Raw genomic sequence first — 19783 nt, forward strand, 5'->3', positions numbered from 1 at the left:
GAAAGGGAGGGATTCTCTTAGAACTTTTTCTGACCTTACCCAGTAGATACTTCTCTGAGTTTTGAGCTCTCCAAGCCAGGTAAAATACAAGGAAAAATCAGTAAACTCAATACCATTTCAGAACTTTAAGTTCTGTACTCCGTCCCCAGTCTGCCTGATAATATTCATTTTCAGTCTTCAGAGCTTTTGGATATTGTCAAATGCTTTTTATGGATCTGATCATATGGATATGATCATGTGATTTTTCTTCTTTAGCCTGTTCATATGATTGATTTTATTAATCAATTTTCAAGTGTTGAGCCAGTCTAGCATACCTGGTATAAATACCTTAGTCATGGTGTATAATTCCTTTTATACATTGTTGGATTTGATTTGTGAATATTTTATTGAGAATTTTTGCATCTATGTTCATGAGAGAAATTTCTGTAGTGTTCTTGTTGTATCTGTCTGGTTTTCACATTAGGGTAATGCTGACCTTATAGAATAAGTTAGGAAGTAGTCCTTCTGCTTCTACCTTCTGAAAAAGATTGTAGAGAATTCGTATAATTTCTTCCATAAATGTTTAGTAGAATTTACCAGTGAACCCATCTGGGCCTGGTGCTTTCTGTTTTAGAAGGTTACCAATTGCTGATTAAATTTATTTAATAGTTATAGGCCTGTTCAGATTGTCTATTTTTTCTTGTAAGAATTTTGCCAGATTGTGTTTTTCAAGGAATTGGTCATTTTATCTAAGTCATCAAATTGTGGGTGTAGAATTGCTTATAATATTCCTGTATTGTCGTTTTAATGTTCATGAAATCTGTGGTGATATCCCCTCTTTCATTTCTGGGATTAGTAATTTGTGTCTTTCTCTCTCTCTTTTAGCCTGGCTGGCTAGAAGCTCCTCAATTTTATTGATCTTTTCAATTTTTTTTCTTTTCAAAGAACCAGGATGTGGTTTTGTTGATTTTTCTCTTATTGATTCCCATTTCAAATTTCATTGATTTCTGCTTTAGTTTTTATTATTTCTTTTCTTCTGCTTGCTTTGAATTTAATTTGCTCTTCTTTTTCTGGTTTCCTAAGATAGATGCTTAAATTATTGATTTTAGATCTTTCTTCTTTTCTAATATATTAAGCACTATAAATTTCAGTCTATCACTGCATCCTACAGATCTTGAAAAGTTGTATTTTTGTTTAGTTTAAAATATTTTAAAATTTCTTTTGAGATTTCTTCTTTGAACTGTGTGTTATTTAAATGTGTGTTTACTATCCAAGTATTTGGGATTTTTCAGCTCTCTTTCTGTTATTGATTTCTAGTTTAATTCTGTTGTGGTCTTAGAGCAACCATTGTATGATTTCTATTCTTTTGAGTTTGTTAAGGTGTACTTTATTGCCCAGAATGTGTTCATTCATAATGAGCATTCCATGTGCACTTGAAAAGAATGTGTATTCTGCTGTGGTAATGTGAAGTAGTCTATAGGTGTCCATCATAATCAGTTGATTGATGGTGCTATTGAGTTCAGCTGTGTCCTTACTGATTTTCTGCCTGCTGGATCTGTCCATTTCTGAAAGAAGGCTATCAAAGTCTCAAGTGTGATAGTGTATTCATCTGTTTATCCATGTAGTTCTTTCCATTTTTGCCTCGTGTTTTGATTCTCTCTTGTTACATACTCATCAGTCAAGACTGTTAAGTCTTGTTGGGGAATTGACTCCTTTAAAGTGGGTTTTTTGTAAGTAACACATTAGTTGGGTCTGTTTTTTTGACCCATTGTTACAATCTCTGACTTTTAATTGGTATATTTAGATCATTGACATTTGAAGTGATTATCGATATAGTTGGATTAATGTCTACCATACTTATTACTGTTTTCTGTTTGTTACCCTTTACAGTTTCTATATTTGTCTTCTACTCTTTTCTGCCGTTTGTTGTTTTAATTCAAAATTTTATATAATTCAATTTTCTTTCCTTTCTTATATCACTTATTTTTTCACCCTTTTTAGTGGCTGCGTAGGATTTGCAATATATATTTACAATAAACTTAAGTTCACTTTCAAATAATACTGTACTATTTCACAGGTAGTGCAGATACTGTGTAATAACAAAATATCCCTTATTCCTTCCTGGCATTCCTTATATCGTTGTCGTCATTTATTTTACTCACACACACAAGCATACATGCAAACGTGTGTATGTGTATATATATATGTTATACATATACACGTAGACACACAAGCATACATAATCAAATATATTGTTGCTGTTGTTATTTTGAACACCTTATCTGTTAGAACAATTAAGAATTTTTTAAAAAGTCTTTGTCTTCACTTATTCATTCTCTAAAGCTTATTCTTTCTTTATGTAGATCAGACTTTCTGACCTATATCATTATCTTTCTCAGAAGAACTTTTAACATTTCTTGCAAGGCAGGTCTACTGGCAACAAATTTTCTGTTTTTGTTTGGGAAAGTCTTTATTTCTCCTTCACTTTTGAAGGATGATTCTGTGGGGTACAGAATTCTAGGTTGTTTTTTTTTAACCACTTTATTTCATTCTACTCTTGTATTGTTTCTGAGGAGATGTCAGATATATTAATAATTTTTTCTTTGCTTCTCTGTAGGTAAAGTTTTTTCCCCTCTGGTTTAATATTTTTTTCTTTCTCTGTGATTTTCTGAAGTCTGAATATGTTTTACTGAAGCATAGTTTGTTTGGCATTTATCCTGCTTGGGGTACTCTGAGCTTTCTTGTTTATGGTTTGGTGTCTGACATTAATTTGGGGAAATCTTCAGTCATTATTGACTTAAATATTTCTTCTTCTGTAATTCCCATTATGCATATTTACACCTTTTGTAATGGCTCCACAGTTCTTAGGTGTTCTGTTCTTTTTTCTGTTTGCTTTTCAGTTTTGAATGTTTTTATTCACATATCCTCAAGACCAGACTCTTTCCTCAGCCATGTCCAGTCTGCTAATGAACCCATTAAAGGCATTCTTAATTTCTATTCTAATGTTTTCGATCTCTGCATTTTCTTATTCTTTAATAGAATTTCCATCTACTTATACTACTTACTTGTTCTTGCATGTTGTCTACTTTTTTTCATGAAATCTCATAGCATATTAATAATAATTGTTTATATTTATAGTCAGAACCAGTGTATAGCAGGATGTTTAATCCCTGCTGTTGAGAGGTGAAGCCAGCTAGACTTCCTGGGTCGAGTGGGGACTTGGAGAACTTTTCTGTCTTACAAGAAATTTGTAAAACACACCAATCAGCGCTCTGTAGCTAGCTAGAGGTTTATAAAATGCACCAATCAGTGCTCTGTAAAAACGCACCAGTCGGGGCTCTGTAGCTAGCTAGAGGTTTGTAAAATGCAGTAATCAGTGCTACGTGAAGTGGACCAATCAGCACTCTGTAAAATGGACCAATCAACAGGACATGGGCGGGGACAAATAAGGGAATAAAAGCTGGCCACACCAGCTGGCAGCGGTAACTCATCTGTATCCCCTTCTACCCTGTGGAAGCTTTGGTCTTTTGCCCTTCACAACAAATCTTGCTACTCTTTGGGTCCGTGCCACCTTTGAGAGCTGTAACACTCACCACGAAGGTCTGCGCTTCATTCTTGAAATCAGCAAGACCAGGAACCCATCGGAAGGAACCAACTCCGGACACACTGTAACTGGGTGTGTTTCTAATCCTTGCTCTGTCTCTTTCAACAGTATCTTTCCCCTTTTTATGTGTCTTGCAATTTTTTACTGAAAGGTAGACATGATGTTTTGAGTGAAAGGAACTGTGGTGAATAAACCTTTAGTAATGTAGTGTTCAGGTGCGTGGGAAAAGGAAGCATCCTATGGTACTTTCGTAAGTTCTTGTCTTTTGGTGAACCTGTGCCCCTTCACTGTGAACTTTACCAGTGCTTCTCTGTTTTTTTCTTTGTTTTTTGTTTGTTTGTTTTTCCCTTTCTCATAGTTAGGTGGAACAGGATGGCTGGAGGAGGCTGAAGTTTGGTATTTTTCATTCACAAGTTTGGTTAAGCTCTGGGAAAATAATTTCTCCTAATGGTTAAGAATACCATTCTCTGGTACATTTCAAAATGGTTACCTTCCCTCTGCCCCTCCTGGAAGCAGGAGTGGATTTTTCTTCAATAATTACTGAGCGCCTCATAGTGCTCCAGGAGATAAAACTCACAAAAGATTGGGGCCCCTCTGAAACTGGGTCGCCTCGGAATTTTGATTTCTCAGGCTTGTCTGTGTGAGCCTCCAATAATTCATCATCTACAGTTGAGGTTTTCCTGCTTCTGTATTGGTTCCCACTGAGGTTGCTGCTTGTGGGTTTCTGCATTGGTAAGTTGTTATTCTCTATAGTCACCTGTCTGTCCCTCCAACTTTTGGCACAGCAGTTTACGTTGTAACTTCACTTCTCTAAAGAATGTAAGAAGAGTTGTTGATTTTTCGTTGTGTTTAGTTTTTTACATGTTAGATGAAGTGAAGACTTCTAAATTCCTTACATGCCAGATGGGAAACTTGAATTAAGCTCTGTGCATTTTTTCCAGGGTTTATAGTTGTATTCAATGAGAGAGACAAGATAGGGTATGTGTACTCCATCTTTCCTGGAATTGGAACCTAATTATATTTTTCAAATACATATCCTTACTGATTTTTTTTAAACAGTCATATGGTTTGTTTCCTTGTATTAATTCTCATATGTAGAACAAGAGAAAATTTTTGGCTGAAGGCCCTCCTATGTGGTATATAAAGTCTCTTTCCAGTGTGACTTTTCGTATCTCTAAAGGCAAGAAGGACTGTTGAAGCCTTTCTAACATATTCATTACATATACGATTTCTCTCGTTTATATGTCCTCACCTTTTTCCGTAGGCATAGGTTGAATAACTTCTGAAAACCTTCCTGGTCATTGCATTTATAGCCTTTCTTCCCAGAATGTGTCTAAACATGTTCAGTCATATTAAAGTTCCTGCTCAAGACTTTTCCTGAATTTATCGTATTCATAGTGTTTCTCTCATATGTGTATAGCCATTGTAAGGTGAAAGTTTCTACTTTTTCCCAGTCAATGCTGTTGTGGAGTTTTCTCCAACGTGGATATCCGCTCCAGTGCACAGTAAAATGAGCGCTCCTACTAAAGGTTCCCACAGTCTTTGTGTTGAGTTTTTGCCCAGTGTATATTCTCTTGTGCACTACAAAGCAGGAGCTGTTTTTGAAGAACTTTCCACACTGATTACAGTCATAAAGTTTGTCTTCGGTGTGAGATCTCATGTATGTTTTGGAGGTGACTATAGATCAAATACTGTCCTGCTCTGAAATTGTTCAAAGGGTTTCTTTTCATTTTGAATTCTCCCATGTCTCTGAAGGGAATATGGTTACTGAAGGCTTTTGTACAATCTTTACATTCATGGTTTGTCTCTTGCCTGTGATTTCTGTAGAATAACATTAGCACTCCTCTTGAAGGCTTTTCCATATAGATTTCATTCATAGAATTTATTTCATCAGGAGTCCTTTCTATTTGCATCCCACCGATACAGACAGAGTATTGAAAAGCTGAAAGTTTTTCCTTTTCTCATGTCTGCTATTACTACTTCTGTTCAAGTCTGCACTGGAGATTCTAGCCAGGGCATTAATGCCTCTGCAAGTAAAGATGTCCCTTCTGTGCTGAGATCGTGAGACGAAAACACCAAAAGAAGACCCTGGGACAGAGTAGTCCAGGCAGATGGAAGGGCCAGAGCTGAGTCTCCACAGAAGACTGGAGGCCTGAGTCAGCTTTGCCCCTCTGTCCAGCTGGGGGCTGCCCTAATACCCATGTCTCAGTCAGGCTGAATTATGTGATACACAAACGAGAGAAAGTCCCTACTGTTAAGATACTGTCATTCTGGAGGAGTGAGAGAAATAAAAGAAGAAAGTCATATCAGGTAATGATAAGTGCTGTGTGAATTGAGGCGGAAAGTGGGAAGGGATGAAGTCAGAGAAGTTGGAAGGGGAGGAGGTGAGAGAATTAAGTAGGTGGGAGCCAGATCATGTAGAGTTTTGTAGACCATGGTAAAGATTTGGGTTTTAATTTTCTTCTGTTGCTGATTGACTTTATGATCTTTAATTAGTTATTAAAGTTTCTCTGCTTATTTTTTTTTTTTAGTATTTAATAGTGTGTGATTTTGTGAGATAATTGTAGTCTCAGAGTGGTATAAATCTTTGCATGAAAGAACATTAGGAATAATTTAGGCCAAACCCCATTGTTTCAGACATACATAAAGCCCTTTGAGAAATTATGCATTGTTATTGTGTATATTATGTTTGACATGCCTATACTCGTTTTAGGGACCAGATTACCACCTGTGCTGTTATTTTCTTTTGAGTACTTTTTAAAAGTGGACTTTGGAGATAAAATATCCAATTAGAAAAGTTCACAAATCATAAGTGTACAGTGAGTATGTTATTACAAATTACTGTAGGTTTTTAAAAAGTCAGGTTTATTTAAATTTAATTTACATAAGTAAAATTTGCCATTTTAAGTGTACATACCATGAATTTTTACGAACGTATATAGTCATGTTAAATACCACTAAATCACATATAGCTTATTTACATAAAAAGTTCCCTCATGCGCCCTTGTAATCACTTGTCTCCCTCAACCTAATCCCTAGCAACCGCTTAACTGTTTTCTAATACTATAATATTTCCCAGAATATTTTGTAAATGAAGCCATGTAGTATATAGTCTTTTGATTTTACTACCCTTTTTTTAGTTTTGTGCACACATCAGAAGTTCATTCCTTTTATTGCTGAGTAAGATTCTGTTGTATGTATATGTCACAATTTGTTTATTCATCAGTTGATGGATATTTGGGTACTTTTCAGTTTGTGGAGAGTAATAATAAGTGTGCTATTTGTGTGTAGGAGGAGGGACATATATCTTCATTTCTCGTGGGTAAATTCCTAAGAGCTGGATTTCTGGGTCATATGGTAGGTTTACTTACAAACTGTCAAACTGTTTCCCAACTTATATATACCAGTTGATATTGTTACCAGCAGTATATGAGATCTCTAGTTCATTCTTGACAGCACTTGGTTTTGCTAGTATTTTGTTTTTTAATTTTAGCCATTTTACTAGGTGTGTAGTAGTAACTCCTAGTTTGGATTACCATAATGATTAATGATGTTGAGCATCTGTATTAGGCCATTCTTTCATTGCTATAAAGAAATACCCGAGACTGGGTAATATATAAAGAAAAAGGTTTAATTGGCTCACAGTTCTGGAAGTTGTACAGGAATCATGGTGCTGGCATCTGCTTGGCTCCTAGGGAAGCTTTAGAGAACTTTCAGTCATAGTGGCAGGTGGATGGGGAAGCCACCTTCTCACATGGCGGGAGCAGGAGCAAGGGGTGGAGGGAGGTGCTGCACACTTAAATAACCAGATCTCATGAGAACTCACTGTCACGAGACAGCAACGAGCTATGAGGGATCCCCCGCTGGCCATCATCCAAACACCTCCCAACAGGCCCACTTGCAGCATTGGTAGTTACAATTCAACATGAGATAGGAGATATCCAAACATATTAACATCCATGTTTCTTACTTAGTGAAGTGTCTGTTCAGATCTTTTGCCCATTTTTAAAATTGGATAGTTTGCATTCTTGTTCCTGAGTTAAGAGTTGTTTATAGCCTAACTACCAGTCCTTTATTAGATATGTGTTTTGCAGATATTTTCTTTCATTCAGTACTGCTTTTCATTTTGTAACAGTATCATTTGAAGAGTAGAAATTTTTAATTTTTATTAATTCCAATTTACCAATTTTTTTATATGAACCCTATAAAAAGTGGGATCCTTTGTAAGAAATCTGCCTGACCCAAGGTCACACAGATTTTCTCCTATGTTTTCTTCTAAAAAGTTTATAATTTTATAGTTTTATAGTTTCTTCTAATAGTTTTATAGTTTTGTTTTTTAAACATTTTCGGTCTGTGACTAATTTCTCTTTGATGTTTTCGTGAGTAGAGGTATGCTTCAAGGTCCATGTTTTTGCATCTGGATGTCCAGTAGTTACAAAATTAATTGTTGAAAATATCCTTTCTACATTGAATTATCCTTTCACCTTTGTGACAAACTACTTGGCTATATGTGTGATTCTTTCTCTGGATGCTCTAGACTGTTTCATTCATTTTGTGTCCATTGTTTTTCTAACACCATCTAAGCTCTGGATTACTGTACCGTATGGCAGGTCTTGAAATTAGGTACTGTTTGGACTCCAGTTTTGGTTTTGTTTGTTCAAAATTGTTGTGGCTATCCTAGTTCTTTTGTTTTTCTGTATAAATTTTAAAATTAGCGCGTTGATTACTATAAAAACAACTGTCTGCTATATTTCCATAGAGATTGCTTCAAACCTGTAGATCACTTTGGAGACAATTGACATAGTGATATGGAGTCTTCAGATCCATAAACATGGTACATTGCTCCATTTAGGTTTTTTGGATTTTGTTTTAGTTTTTTTAGAGACGGTATCTCACTGTATTGCTCAGGCTGGTCTTAAACTCCTGAGCTCAAGCAGTTCTTCTGTCTCGGCTTCCCAAGTAGTAGCTGGGACTATAGGCACATGCCACAACTCCTGGCTCCATTTAGGTTTTTAATTACTTTTATCAGTTTCTTGTAGTTTTCAGAGTACATTGTATGTATTCTGTCAGAAGTATTCATAAATATTTTATATTTGTAGTGTTATTGTAATAATGTTGGTTAAATGTTTTTTAAAATTTTCCAAATGTTCATTGCTAGCATATAGGAAGACACTTGATTCTTGTACATTTAACTTTGTAACCTGTGAATTTGCCTTACTAACTTATTTTTTCTTATGGCTTTTTTGTAGACACCTTAGAATTTTTACATAGGCAATCGTGTTGTCTGATCATATGATCCTATACTCATTGTTAAACTTCCTGTTTCTTGCCTGATGTATGGACTTGTAAGGATGTTACAGAGTCACAGAGTGATGATACAAGCTCTGAGTTAAAAGGACATTTGAAATAATTTAGGCAAAACTCCTTTGCTTGTGTTACATATGCAAAATTGCCTTGTCTTTAGGGGCCAGTTTATTACCATGCTATATATTTTTCTCCTGTGTACTTTTAAAAAGTAAACTTTTATTGAAGCATGGCATGTAAACTGAAAAAATCGCCAATGATGTATACAGTTCACTGAATTATCACCAAATGAACATATTATGCTAGAGGTTTTTGATTTCTGGGTTTTTATTTGCAGTTATTTTTATGACTTGAAAAACTAGAAGGCAGTTCTCTAGAATATGTATTGTCTTCAACTGAAGAGTTTCTCTGTTAACTTGAACTTCAATATCTAATAATCATTTATGTTAAGTATAATACTTCGTGATGACTGAAATCTCAATTGGATCATAGTCACTCCTGACATTTCTTTGGTGTCCATACACTTTAGACTCTGGTGCATTCTGAGCTCAACTTCTGAATGTCTAGTCACCAGGTGTCCAGCATAACTGAATTTTTTCTGTCAAGTTAGCAGTTTTTAAATTCTGCCACATCTCCATCACATTATCTCAGTCACTTTTAATTTGGTTGACTGAAGCAGGAAAAGAAAGATAGAAAATAAAGATTGAGTAATGCATAGTATCAGTAGATGCGTCTTATATGCTTGGTAAATTGGACTCCCCCCACCCCCCCCTTTTTTTTTTTTTAACTTCATGTTATAAAACTATACATGTATTCCTTATGCTATGCAACTTTGCAGAAGCTCCCAGTGGTATAGGCCAAGTATATGTCCCTGCCCCACTGATGCTGCTCTTGGGTCCATGAGTTCCTTAGGCCAGTGGAATGTTAGTGAGCAGAGAGGTTTTTCTTTGTTGTTTTTTCAGTAGAGACAGGGTCTCACTTTGTTGCCCAGGCCAGAGTACAGTAGTATGATCGTAGCTCACTGCAGCCTCGAACTCCTGGGCTCAATTGATCTTCCTGCTTCAGCCTCCCAAGTAGCTGGGACTACAGGTGTTTGACACCATGCCCAGATATTTTTAGTTTTTGTAGAGTCAGTGTCTTACGTTGTTGCCCACATCGATCTCAAACTCCTGGCTTCAAGCTACTGTCCTGCCTCAGCCTCCCAAAGTGCTAGGATTTCAGACGTGGGCCACTGTGCCCAGCCTTGAGCAGAAGTCTTAAGTATGTTCCTCTGATTCGACTTGGCCTCCTGCACTCTTCTTTTCTGCCAAGAAGAACATGCTACATATATTCACTTGCCTTTAGTGACTGGGCCCAGTATTGAAGACACATAGCAGTAGTTTTGAACCTGACCATAGTACTGATATCTAGCTAGCCCTATCATGCCCAACCTAGATCAGCTGACTCAGAGTCAGTCTGAAGGCTCATGAGCATACAGGAAATGTTGTAAACCACTGAGATTTTGAGATTGCTAGTTACCCAGGAAAAACTGGTATATAATCAGATTCTCTGCTCACCAGTCCTTTAAACTTGTATTTTTAGTTTTTTCTCTGTAGCTACAATGAGTTCAGGCACAATTTATAGGACAAAGAAGATGGAAGAAAATATTTTTAAGCAGAGAAGTAAAGTAGGACAGCCAAACTGGACTAATTGCAGTATTATTCCTTAAGGAATGTTATTAGATTCTAAAATTATCAGCTAATTTTTAACATTGGAACATTTTACATGAAAAGAGGTGCTTCCCTAAATCAATATATTGCTTCCAAAAATCTAATGCTGATTTTTTTCAATAAAAAGATTCCTCAGTTAAGGAATTACACTAATGGCATGCCTCTTTGTTTACGTAACTATAAAATACTGCAATTTCATATGAATCAATGTCAAATATATATTCATGAAAGATTGGAAATCAAGGATGAGAGGAAGAGACTTGAAAAGTAAGTCTAAGAGATACAGTATTCATCTGACCAGAATTCCAAAGAGAGAGAAAAGAAAAGTTGGAAGAGAAGATTTAGTCAGTGTAGTAAGTGAAAGGACCCGGAGATGAATGAGAAGAAAAAAAGTTAAGATATATCCTAGGTAAATTCCTGAAATCCATGGATAGAGAATAAATCCTAGATTTCTCCCAACAGAAGTTTGAGATATGATAATAGTGGCCTCAACTAAGGTCGTGGTTGAAGAAATGGAGAGAACATGGCAGATTGTGGATTTGCCTCTCCTGAACACATCATATAAATGGAGTAATACAAATGTCTTTTGTGTCTGGCTTCTTCCACTTAGTATGTTTTCAAGGCTTTTGAATGTTATAGCATGAATCAGACCTTCATTCTTTTTATGGCTAGATAATGTTCCATTGTATAAATGTGCCACATTTTGTTTATCCGTTCACCAGTTAATGGCATTTGGGTTGTTTCCACTTTTTGGCTATTATGAATAATGCTGCTGTGAACGTTCATGTTCAAGTTTTTGCTTGAAAACCTGTTTTCATATCTTTGGATATATACAAAGGAGTGAAATGGCTAGGTCATATGGTAATTGTGTGTTTAACTTTTTCAGGAACCACTGTCTTACATTTCCACCAGCAATGTATGAAGGTTTTAATTTTGCCACCAACATTTTTTTGTTATATCCATTTTAGTGGGTGTAAAGTGGTCTCTCATTTTGGCTTTGTTTTTCTGTAATGATTGTGGAGCTACATTATATGTGCTTATTGGCCATTTGTGTATCTTCTTTGGAGAAATGTTTATTCAAGTACTTTGAAGGTTTTTTTTCTTTCTTTCTTTTTCAAGAAATGGTCTCACTCTGTCACCCAGGCTAGAGTGCGGTAGTGTGATCATGGCTCACTGCAGCCTTAACCTCCTGGGCACAAGTGATCCTCCCACTTGAGCCTCCCAAGTAGCTGGGGCTACAGGTACATGCCACTGCACCTGGCTAGTTTTTTAAAATATATTTTTTGTAGAAATGGGATCCCACTCCATTGCCCAGGCTGGTCTCAAGCTTACGGGCTCAAGTGATCCACTCGCCTTGGCCTCTCAGAGTCTTGGGATTATAGGCATGAGTCAAGACAACCAGCTTTGCCCATTTATACATTGGGTTGTTTGTCTTTTTGTTGTTGAGTTGAAGTAGTTCTTTATACATTCTATTAAAAGTAATGGCAAAAAAAACTGCAATTACTTTTGCACCAACCTAATAAATCAGAGGTGTCCAATCTTTTGGCTTCCCTGGACCACATTGGAAGAAGAATTGTCTTGGACCACACATAAAATACACCAACAGTAACGATAGCTGATAAGCTTTAAAAAATTGCAAAAACAAACAAACAAAAAAACCGTAGTGTTTTAAGAAAGTGTATAAATTTATTTTGGGCCACATTCAAAGCTCTCCTTGTCCACGTGCAGCCCGTGGGCTAGATAAGCTTGTTCTAGATGTTAGATTCCTATCAGATACATGATTTGGAAATATTTTCTCCCAGTGTGAGCATTGTCTTTTCACTCTCTTGATAGTATCCTTTGTTGCACAAAGTTTTTAATTTTGATGAAATCCAATTAATTTTTTCTTTTAATGCTTGTGCTTTTGGTGTCATATCTAAGAATTCATTTCCATTCTTGGACTTTCCATTCATCATTTTAATGTTTTCTTCTGACACATCTTCCAGTTTGCTAATTTTTTTGTGTCTAATCTACCTTTAAATCTATTTATTAAATTTTTAATTTCATAATTTCATTCCTCTGCTAAAATTTTGAACGTTTATTTTCTTAAACATATTTAGCATATTATTTTAAATTCTGTCCCTCATTGTTTTGTATTCAGTATTCTCTGTGAGACTATTTCTGGTTTATATGGCTTCTCTGATTTACTTTGTTCTTGTTATCTTATCTCTGTTATTGTTAATTAAGGGCTAGATGCTGTATGTGATAAATTATGTAAATAATTTGAGACCTACGATGATATTACCTTCCTCCACAAAGATCTATGTTTGTTTTGAGCAGGCACGATCAATCCAAGATTGCCTTAATTTAATTTTATGGGAAATATTTAGAGCTGAGCTTTAGTCCCCGTGAGAGCCCGTCAAGTTTCAGTTCATACTTGCTCCTACAGTATAGTTCTTTGGGCTTTTAACAAAAGTGTTGGAGTTTTGCCAGCACCACTTTCACCCGTTGGTGAGCCTTAGACTACACACACACACGCACACGCACACGCATACAGAATATATATATGTAAAAATTTATTATATATAATTTTATACCATATGTTCATGGTTCTAATTTTCCTTGGGAAAAGTTGATCTGAAGTACATAATTCTGCCATTACCAGAAATGGAAGTCAACAGCATATAAATAGAAGTAAACAGCATATAATTACTCTTTTTAAAAATTAGATTCAAAGATCATTATATTATAATGGCAGCCTTAACCACTTGAATTTTTGTGTATTTTCTTGGAGGTGGGGAGAAAGAAGTAGAGTTACAGTGATGCTACTAGCAATTGCACATGATGGCTTGCTAAGCAGATAAATACCTTTCATGTGTGTCTTATCGGGGAAAAAAATGTAAGATCATTTCTTTGTACAACTTATTTGGAAATATATTTTCTTATATTTCCTTATATGATTGCATCTCTCATGAGACAGTGAACACCTTATAAGAAGGAACCTTAGTTTACTCATCTTCAGTTTCCTAGTGCTAGACCTGGAATTGAGTACGTAGTAAGTGTGGAAATGAATGCATGTAGTGAAAATACTTTATTTGATTTTTCACAGTGAAAAGTCAGTATTTGTTGTTCTGAATTATCCTATAAGATGTATTTTAATAGGGAAGGCAGGATCTTTTCTCACCAGCTCTTTTGTTCCATCCCCTACTAACAGGTGGCATCTCCACAGAAAGCGACTGTGCTTTTGAGCCAGACTACGCCGTCCCGCCACTTCCAGTGAGTGAAGGTATGCAGCACATTCGGATTATGGAGGGCATGTCTCGCTCTCTTCCATCCTCCCCCTTACTCACACATCAATCTATCAGTGTTCGGCTCCAGCCTGTGAAGAAGTTAACTGGTAAGGACTTTACCTAAATTTAGTATGTTTAACAGGAAACCTAACAATATGACACTTTAGGTCACGTCAGATGTGTGTATGTGCATCTTTAGGTTTTTCCTGTCTGGCCTTCCTAATGTCACAGACTCTTGAAAAGTAGAACTCCAAATGATTTTAATTTAGAGAATTAGAACAGTGCTCAGTTTGACAGATTGATGTATTTATTTTCTAAATGACCCATCTGTTGTGAACATATTTTTCTAGGTTTTCAGGAAGTTTCTGGTTTTGCCAGAATACACTGTTGTTCTGATTTCATTTATAAGCTTGTTCATGTCAGATTAACAGATGGAGACATTCTAATTTTAGGATAATAGGAGCTTGATAGTTCAGCAAAGGTACATCAGTCGTATTTTATTTGAAATTGTTATTTGTATATTTTATATCTATTTTTAAAAGATAATTTAGATATTTTCCTCTACACTGGACATTAACTTCTTAGGATATTTATGATAATTCATAAGTTATGGATTATATTGATTTTAATATGATCTCACAATATGTATTACCCATTTAGATCAAGTTGTTAGGTGTGAAACTGTCTTTATTAAATGGACTTTTGTCCTTTTACATTTTTTCAGTAAATAAATTTTAATATATAGTTGAAGAATGCTTATGTGTGAAAATATGTAATCCTGGGTCACTTTGTTAGATTTCTTCTAGCATTGTCAATACATCCCTGATGTCAGTAAGTTGACTAGTATTGTTGGGTTATAAGTGCATGGAGGCATGAAATTAAGTTATCCACAAAGGATATATCAACTATTTCCTATTTGTCTGACATAGAGCTAGACAGCAGAGAAGTTTGATTATCATTATTCAAAATAAAATAAAAGGAGAAATGAATTTTTGGGCACTTCTGTCTATGCAGAGTGAAACTTTTTCACTGTTTATAATTTTCATCAAAATAATAGCATTTCTTTATTCTATAGTTCTACAAAGTGTAAATTATGCCTCTTTACATTGTGTATTATTGGCATTTTCAAAAAGATAAGTGAATCAAAGTCACTTTGGTCATTAGATACTTCAGTCTAAAGACACTTTGGTCATTAGATTAAAAAAATAGGTAAAATAGCCTAATAACATAATATCCTGAAATACCAGTTGCCTTCTAATGTCCAAAAATATGATGAATTTTATGTGATTAGGCTTAAATAAAATCTCAGTGCTTAGAAATTCTCCTTGTTTTACAGTCAAAGGTATTATTGATTACTAAAAATATAAAAATCCCAAATCTGCTGGCTGTCATGTGATGTGCTTCATTTTACCACACACAGTGGAAAAATTAGCAAGTCCAGTTTCTATGCAGAAGTGAGTTGGATTACCTGAAGTTTTAGAGATACCACTTTCCTATCCCATTTGCCTATCTTAATTTGAATGTCAACTTAATAGTCAACCTTTATTAAGAGATAACTATTAAATATAACAAAGTCGATAACATACCTAATATCACAGAGTTACTGTAGTGAAACAGTAATGCAAAGTGTAGTTGATTAATGACATGTATGAACTTTTGAGTTTTAATTTTATAGTATTTGAAGCTTCTGTAATTCTCAAATAGTTTTATTTACTGAAGACTATCAGTGGCCTAAAAATTTAGTAATTAAGAATGCATTTTTAAATTTTGGAAGAAAACAACTGTTTACTGAAAGAGTATGTCATGAAAAGGTTTCTTTGGTCAATTTTCTGCCAAGTGAAACAGAGGATAAGAATTGTCTAGTTTAACCTGGAATGAAATTACTTTGAAATTCAAAATAAAAACCTTAGTAGATTATTCATTAATTATTCCTTCTTGCCTAATCCTCAGTTACCCCTTCTTTTCTAATTATATCTTGTTATAAGTAAGTAAAAGGGAAGTTGAATGGAAAAAAAATTAGCTGACCGTGAAGAAATGTTTACCAAAGAATGGTTCTTTCTTGGCATTAATTATCAAAATGCAGTAATTTAATCAGGCCATTAGGACTACACTTAGTAATTTCTCCATTTCAATACATTCAGACTTTCAGGTGCCTTTTATGTATTCATATTACCAACCAAACTGAATGAATAGGTCCAGAAGAGTCATCATATTCGATTTTCTTTGTGACTTTCTTTTTTTTTTTTTTTTTTTTTGTGAGACGGAGTCTCGCTCTGTCACCCAGGCTAGAGTGCAGTGGCCGGATCTCAGCTCACTGCAAGCTCCGCCTCCCGTGTTTATGCCATTCTCCTGCCTCAGCCTCCCGAGCAGCTGGGACTACAGGCGCCCGCCACCTTGCCTGGCTAGTTTTTTTTTGTATTTTTTAGTAGAGACGGGGTTTCACCGTGTTAGCCAGGATGGTCTCGATCTCTTGACCTCGTGATCCACCCGTCTCGGCCTCCCAAAGTGCTGGGATTACAGGCTTGAGCCACCGCGCCCGGCCTTCTTTGTGACTTTCTAATAGTCTCTTGTCTCTGGCACAGTTAAAAGCAGTTTGCTTATTATTTTTCAATGCTTTTTACTTAATCTCACAAATATTTGTCTAAGGCCCATTACATGCGTAGGCACTGCTCTAGATATGATAGAGTGGTGTAAAAGGACTACTAAGAGCCCTGCCTTCAAGGATTTTATATTTCAATTGAGAGAAGATATAATAAATGCATAGCCAGTAAATAAATACTTGAATTTTAAATAATGGCAAGTACTACAAAGGTAATGCAATACAGAAGGGGATTGAAACTGGGGTTGAGGTAGAGTTTCCTTCTATGGAATGACTGGAGAGAGTCAAAGGAGGAGATATTTGAGCTGAGTTTTGAATTTAAGAAGGAGCCAGCCATGGGAAGATCTGGGATCGGAGCTTTCCAGGCAGAGCTAACAGTCAGAACAAAAGTCCTAAAGCAGAAATGAGCTTGGCATGTTCAAGGAATGGAAAGAAGGCAAGTGTGGCCTAAGCAGAGTAAGTCTGAAGGGGGCAGTAATAAAAAATGAGTTAGAGCTGGGCACAATGGCTGATACCTGTAATCTCAGCACTTTTGGAGGCCAAGGCAGGAAGATTGCTTGAGGCCAGAAGTTCGAGACCACCCTGGACAACATGATGAGACCCTGTCTCTAACAGAAAATAATTCAAACAAAATAACTGGGTGTCATGGCTTGCCACCCATATGTAGTCCTAGCTACCAAGGAGGCTATGGTGGGAGTATTGCTTGAGCCCAGGAGGTGGAGCTGCAATGAGCTCTGATCGCACCACTGCACTCAGGTCTGGGAAACAGCAAGCAAGACCCTGCCACTAAAAAAAATAAAAATAAATAAATAAATAAAAAGAGTTGGAGAGGTAGGCAGAAGCCACAGTTTTTAGGGTCATGGTAAGGCGCCTGCTCTGACTGTAGGATTTTAAACAGAGGAGGAACAGGTAGTAGTATGATCCAATTTACCTTGTAATCAAATCTTGTTGGCAAATATGTAGAGAATGAAGTATGAGGGACTAGAATATCACATGTTCATTAGCCTTGGGCAGTCAGCCCTCTGCATCCGTGGATTCAACCAAACACAGATAGAAAATATTTTTCTTAAACCATCTGTACTGAACATGTAGATTTTTTAATAATCCCTAAACAGTACAGTCTAACAACTATTTACATGGCATTTACATTGTATTAGGTATTATAAGTAATTTAGAAAGGATTTGATGCATACAGAAAGATGTGCATAGGTTATATGCAAATACTGTGCCATTTCATATCAAGGATTTGAGCATAATCCGAGGAAGGTCCTGGAACCAGTCCCCCATGGATACTGGGGGACAGGTGCATAGGTTTTCCTGATCTTTAAATAGTCATTATTAGTCATTGTCTTCACTTCTGATAAGATGGGTACTTATGTTTTCATCTTATAAGATATGACAAAGGAGTATCCTTTTCCTATCATTGTTACTGTGTAACCTTTATACTCTTAACATATTTATCTTAGTCTTCCATGCCGATGTATATAAAGACTCATTTGCAGATATAGGTCCATTTCCAAATACCTTGACTCATTTTCAGTCTGGAGGGAGTAAGAATGGGTAAAGACCAGCTCAAGAATAGATATAATTTAGAGCTTAAAAACTAATTTTTAAATGTATACACACCTCACTCTAGTCAGTACAAAAATAAGTTAATGTAGTAAACATGTTCAAGAGAGGCACAGACTTTGTGGTCAGACTGTTTGAGTTTGTATTCCAGCTCTGAGTGTCACGTCATGACTGTTTGCTTCTGTTTCTTCATCTGTAAAATGGGGATAGCAATAATACAACCGACTTCATGGGTGGTTGTATTATTCTTATAATCACATTGTTTTATACTTTTTAAAAACTATGTTTAAGTGCTCAGAAAGTGTTAACTGTTATTGTTAATACAATTTGTTTAAATTTGTTGAGAAGTTTGTAAAAATTGCTTTTCATGTTAAACACCAGTGGGAACTTTAAAGCTTTATAGGTTTTTAAAGTCGCACTTTTTAATAAGTAATAGCAATAATAATGACAATAATTTTTATTATAATGTCTGTTGTGTGGCATACACTTATTAGCTTGTGTTCTTGTCACTGGTATCTCCACTTTACAGACGAGCAAATTAAGTTCACAGAGAGGTAAATGTCTTGCTGAAAGTAAAATGTCTTGTGGAGGATAATACAGCTAGGCAGCAGTCAGGGTTAGGATTAATACCCAGTCCCTCCAGATATGTCTCATTTTCCAAGAAGAAAATAGAGGTTTAGAGAAGTTAAATAGCTCATCCAGAGCATCTAGTATATCAGTTAAGATTTTTGTTGTTTCAGGTAATAAAAGATACAGCCAAACGGTTTAAGCGGTAAAGAAGACCTAAAAATTGGGCACGTTTCAAGGTTGTTGGACTTACTTAGGTATTGCTGTGCTTTGGGGGCGATGTGGAAGACAGTAAGCAGAGGCTCCCTGTGGTCTCCAGATTCTTGCCCAGTGCTCATTCCAAGATGCTTTCCCATAGTGTCATAAGGATCCTCAGCATAGATAGATGATTAAGGAGTGCTAAAACTTCATTCATTCTTACGGAATGTATATTATTTACCCATTATGTACATTTGTTAAATTTAGTGAAACTTAAATTTTGCATATACATACTTCGGGTAGGGGTGAAAATTGGTACAACCATTTTTATGGCAATTTGGCAATATGTATCACAATTATAAGGCATATAATCCGTAATAAGCCAATTTTATTGCTAAGAGTTTGTTTTACAGATAAGCTTGAATAGATTTGAAAATGTGTATGTATGTGTGTACATACATGTGATATTGTTTATATAGCAAAAAATGAAAATCCAAATATTTCTCAATAGGAACCTGTGTGTGTTTTTAAATGACACATACGTACACACATGCGTGTGTTTGTTGGTAGCCTAGAGAGAGAACTCTTAATCAGAAGTGGGAGAGGGATGACATAAGTGTTGCTGTATAGCTTTCTGTAAGTCTTATCATGTTGAAAATGCAAAATCTCTTGAGACAGTATAACAAAATGAACCCTGTCATTTCCTAACTGTGTAATCTTGCTCAAATTTGTTTAAAGTCTCTGTACTTCAATTCCCTTATTTCTAAACTAGGGGTGATAATAGTATCTACCTCATAGGACTAATAAGATAATTAGATTAATTAGTACATGTAAAGTACATAAGACAGTGTCTGGCATAGAGTAAGTAGTCAAAATGTTAGCTACAATTATTATTATAGTTTCCAAAGAGATGTGGGTATTGTTTATCAGCTATGTCAAGTATGTGTTCTGAGCTTTTGCAAGGTAGCCTTCAAGAAACTTAATT

The 19783-nt window shown here is 35.7% G+C and overlaps 1 protein-coding gene across 11 annotated transcripts in view; it reads left to right on the forward strand.

Annotated features, from left to right (window-relative positions):
* The window catches only part of TANC2 (tetratricopeptide repeat, ankyrin repeat and coiled-coil containing 2), a 440902-nt gene that overhangs the window by 87825 nt on the left and 333294 nt on the right, over positions 1 to 19783 (forward strand). For 7 of the 11 annotated variants that reach the window (XM_015438693.3, XM_015438694.3, XM_015438695.3 and 4 more), the window contains exon 3: positions 13790 to 13972. In XM_015438693.3, the coding sequence (XP_015294179.2) occupies positions 13790 to 13972 (183 nt within the window). The remainder of the gene's footprint in view (positions 1 to 13789; positions 13973 to 19783) is intronic. The other 4 variants (XM_005584625.4, XM_005584626.4, XM_005584628.4 and 1 more) reach the window with 1 other exon arrangement.

Source organism: Macaca fascicularis, chromosome 16, assembly GCF_037993035.2.
Source record: "Macaca fascicularis isolate 582-1 chromosome 16, T2T-MFA8v1.1".
NCBI lineage: Eukaryota > Metazoa > Chordata > Mammalia > Primates > Cercopithecidae > Macaca > Macaca fascicularis.